Source organism: Plasmodium gonderi, assembly GCF_002157705.1.
Source record: "Plasmodium gonderi DNA, contig: Pgo-contig_735, whole genome shotgun sequence".
NCBI classification, from domain to species: Eukaryota; Apicomplexa; class Aconoidasida; order Haemosporida; family Plasmodiidae; genus Plasmodium; species Plasmodium gonderi.
Genome location: NW_021629493.1, coordinates 3,010 through 7,319, shown reverse-complemented (window position 1 = coordinate 7,319; position 4,310 = coordinate 3,010). Strand labels below are relative to the sequence as shown.

At 18.1% G+C, this 4,310-nt stretch overlaps 1 protein-coding gene across 1 annotated transcript; it reads left to right on the top strand.

Moving 5' to 3' along the window:
- Positions 1-2,234: 2,234 nt before the first annotated feature.
- Positions 2,235-3,432, top strand: PGO_004240 (variable surface protein; the record flags this gene model as incomplete). Its single annotated transcript, XM_028691445.1, has 3 exons — positions 2,235-2,261; positions 2,414-3,196; positions 3,349-3,432. The coding sequence occupies 3 exons, from the start codon at positions 2,235-2,237 to the stop codon at positions 3,430-3,432; spliced, it is 894 nt and encodes a 297-aa protein (XP_028547246.1).
- Positions 3,433-4,310: the final 878 nt, after the last annotated feature.

Below are 4,310 nucleotides of genomic sequence, written 5' to 3'. Positions count from 1 at the left end.
AAAACATATATATATGACGAGAGAATGCATATTTATCATCCTAATTTTACATCATAAGAATGAAAAAGTTGTATAAAAAAAAAAAAAATATATTATATTAATTATTTTACTAAATTGAATATATTTAATAATTTATTTTATTCTCTTATTCATTAGTTTAATTATTCATTCAGTAAATAATTTACTAACTATATTAATATATTTAAATATTCAAAAAAATACAACATTAATTGAGATAATAAAAGAATATAATTTATTCTTAATTTAATGAAATATACACTGACTTCTTTATATATATAAATCTATAATAGAGTATATAAAAATGAATCACTAAATTAATACTATAAGTATACACATTAGTATAGATGAGAAAATAATATAGTATAACTTGACAATATTAAATTATAAATAAATAAATCCATTATAGAATAATAAAATGTTATATATAAATATATTATTAATTATATATATGTATTAAGATAAATAAAAATAAATAATATTTTAGTGTAACATGCATTTTATAGAATTCTAATAGAAAACAAAAATTCAATAAGTTAATAAGGATATTATTATTACATATAATATATACTATTAGGATATAAAATAATTATTATACTTATATTTTTTAACTTGTACATACTGTATTGATAAAAATATATTAATATATTTAGCATAAAAATGTCATAAAAATATATATATATTTAATTTATTAATTCAAAATAACAAAGAAAATTTCTTTTCCCCCTTATTCATATGTATCCTGAAACAAATACAGAAAGGAATGTTAAAATAAAAAATATAAAACATATATAAATACTATATAATACAGTAATAAATAGATACTAATAGAAAAAAACCAATATATATACAATGATGAATAACATATATTACATTACTTATAAGTATGATGTATATAATATATTAATAGAATGCAATTAGCTTAATTAAATACTATATTAAAAGAATAGATGATTATATCATTTATAAAATCAACAAATTAAAAAGAAAAAACTTTAGGCATCCTATAAAATAAGAAATAAATATTAAGGCTTTGAAATTATATAGAACGATAAAATGACAATACATTATATGCATGAGCTACATAAACTAAAATGTATACGCTTATCAATACAAAAAAGGATAATTTTTATAAAAAAAAGACTAATCTGATAATTAAATACATTAATAATATGTTTAAAACATAGGCACTATAAGAGTAGTAACATAAAATGATTATTAAGCATTAAAATAATATAATTAACACAAAAACATAAAATATGTATTCTCAGCCTATACCATATATCTTTGAATTAAAACAAAAGCACTGAAAATTAAAAAAAATATATATATAATCATTTAAAAAGTATTTACTATTACTCTTTATTTATGATTGATTAATATATACTTATTATATTATTAATTCTAATATTATAAAATATTAAATAATATTCTTAAAAAAAATGCATAATCAGTTAAAGAGTGAGAATATTCTTTTCAATAATATAACTTATATGATTTACAAAAATATGGATTTGTAATGACAAATATTTCTAATTTTATTGTATTCTTATATATATATTGACGCTTATGTATCATTGTTTTTCATAATATTCAATTATATAATAATTTAATTATGTAATAAAAATATACTATACAAATAAATCATATATATTTAACATTTTTACGCAAAGGAATCCTGTAATTAAGTTTAATTAAAAAAAATAATATATATATTCAATTTTTATTATTCCTTATACAACTAATAATATAAGAAATGTTATGTAACAATATAATAAAAATTCTTTAATATTATAGATTCCATTATATCATGTGTATGATGCATCATTATATATAATTGCTGTACTGGTTTTTCTAAAAATATGCATGATTATTACGACACTACTGATTTTTTGATGTGAATATCAACTGTATTATAAATTGATTGTATTAAGACTCCTTTTTCGATCATGTATACTAAATATTAGGCTACATAATATTTACTATTTTATATTATGCATCTAACGTACTTTGTTACCTAATTTTTAAATATTAATATTATACAACAAATTATTTATTTAATTATATTCAATTATTTTGTGGGGTTAAGAGGCATTCAATATTATAATTGAAAATAGAAATAAATATTACACATTTATTATTATTTGATTCTGTAAACAAATAATATTTCTAGAGACATTAATTGTATAATTTCGTATTTCTTTTGTTTAAATATAATGACACATGGGGCGATTAATAGCAAGGTTCCTTATAATCCTTTATTTTACATAAATAATATATTATTCATTACAAAAAATCTATGCAGAATTTGTTAATAATATTAATTTAATAAAATTTACTTTAATACATGAATTCTAATAACTTATATATTATTTATTAATACTATAACTGGAAGGATTACAACCTCATTAGGATTTTATTCGATTTACTGGAATCACCTACATTTAGTACTGCAGATATTGATACATACGTTCAACGTTATTCATTTTTTAGTAAATATAAAAATATAAACATAGTTAAGGAAATTATAAAGAAAATACAATTATATTTTATGAATATCACTAACAATGCTTCTTGTAATGAAGGAAAACCTTGTAATTATATTAACTATAGGATTAACGATCAAGATAAACTGATTCATTCTAATGAAAGGAAAGATTTTTTTCTGGATTTAAAGAAGTATATTGAAAGCAATATAATTTCTTCATCTGACAACATATATACATCAGAAATAAAATATATAGAAAATGATGAATTTCAAAAAATACAGGAATTATATGATATATATAATAATATTTCGTTTATTTTACAAGTATTTTCCAAAACTAATAAGAGTGAGTCATTTTATTGTAATGAATTAGAAGTTTTCATTAAAAATTATAAACATATTATAAGTACAGTTAATGAAAATATACATTTATTAAATGTATTAAATAATCTGAAATGCTCAATTAAAAGTAATGTATGGTTTTCTAATAATAATTGCAATCCTAATATATTACGAATATTTAATAATGATGATAATTCAAATAATAAAATTGAGTGTAATGAATGGGGAGAAAAAGAATATATAAAGCCATATTCAGAAGATAATTATGCCTCTTTTAGCCGACATATTACTAATGCATCTGTTAATATGAAAATTATAATAGCAATATCATTTATCAGTGTATTTTTGGTAACATAATTTTTTTATCTGTATAAAGTAAATAAAAATTTAATTTAAAATTTTTAGTTTTATGAATATATTGTTATAATATATTTAACAACAAATGGCTTCATTAATTATAGTTGTTAAATCAATATGTTGTTTTTCTAATAATAATTTAGTTAATTAAGAAACTATTTACGAATTCTCTTACCAAGAATGAGAAGTATAAATACAAATATAAACGACGCAACCTACCAACATGATATGTATAACGGTGAACGTTATCCTAGAGATGAGAAAGCAAAGTGTTATAATATATCATATAATTCTTAAAGAAAATCTAAAATTACTTATATAAAAAGGTGATATAACTCTTAAGCAGTCATAATTATAATTCTAATAATTGGTTAACTATAGTTAGAAAATTTCGTATTAATATAGATATGATATTGATAATCATGTTAAGAAATAAAATAAAATTATATTCTATAATACAACAATAATGCATAAAAGGAACAAAAATATATAAATTCATCTAATGTATAAATAATAAAAATGAATATATATATAAATATTATAACTTATGTTTCTTGAATTTCATGTTACGAAGAATATTTATAAAATATAAAAATATACATAAATTCAATATTTTAAATCTGGTTAAAGGTAATATTTCAGGGGTTATATTTAGAGATATGATTCATATTACAATTCTTATTATTTTAATAATGAGTGTTATATCATTTATCTTGTATTTATATTTGAAATATATATATTTAATAATTGTATTAGGTTTTAGCAAAAAAACATAGCGATCTATGCATATTATCATTTTTACTTATGTGTATTACATAAAATATATAGGCATGTTGTATAAAAAATATATTACATTATACTGCTTTAATATGATTACATGATTGTATATAATTGCATAAAATAAATATCTGTATAAATGTATTATATATATATAATTATGTATCTAATTTTATAGATTTGTTGTAGAATAAAAGCCTATTTATCATAAGAATTTAATTTATATCCTTTAATATATGAATGAAAAATAAATGGCACACATGGGAAGAAAGATAATATTCACCCAGATAATCCTTATACAAAGAATCTCAATAATTAGAAGTCTAAT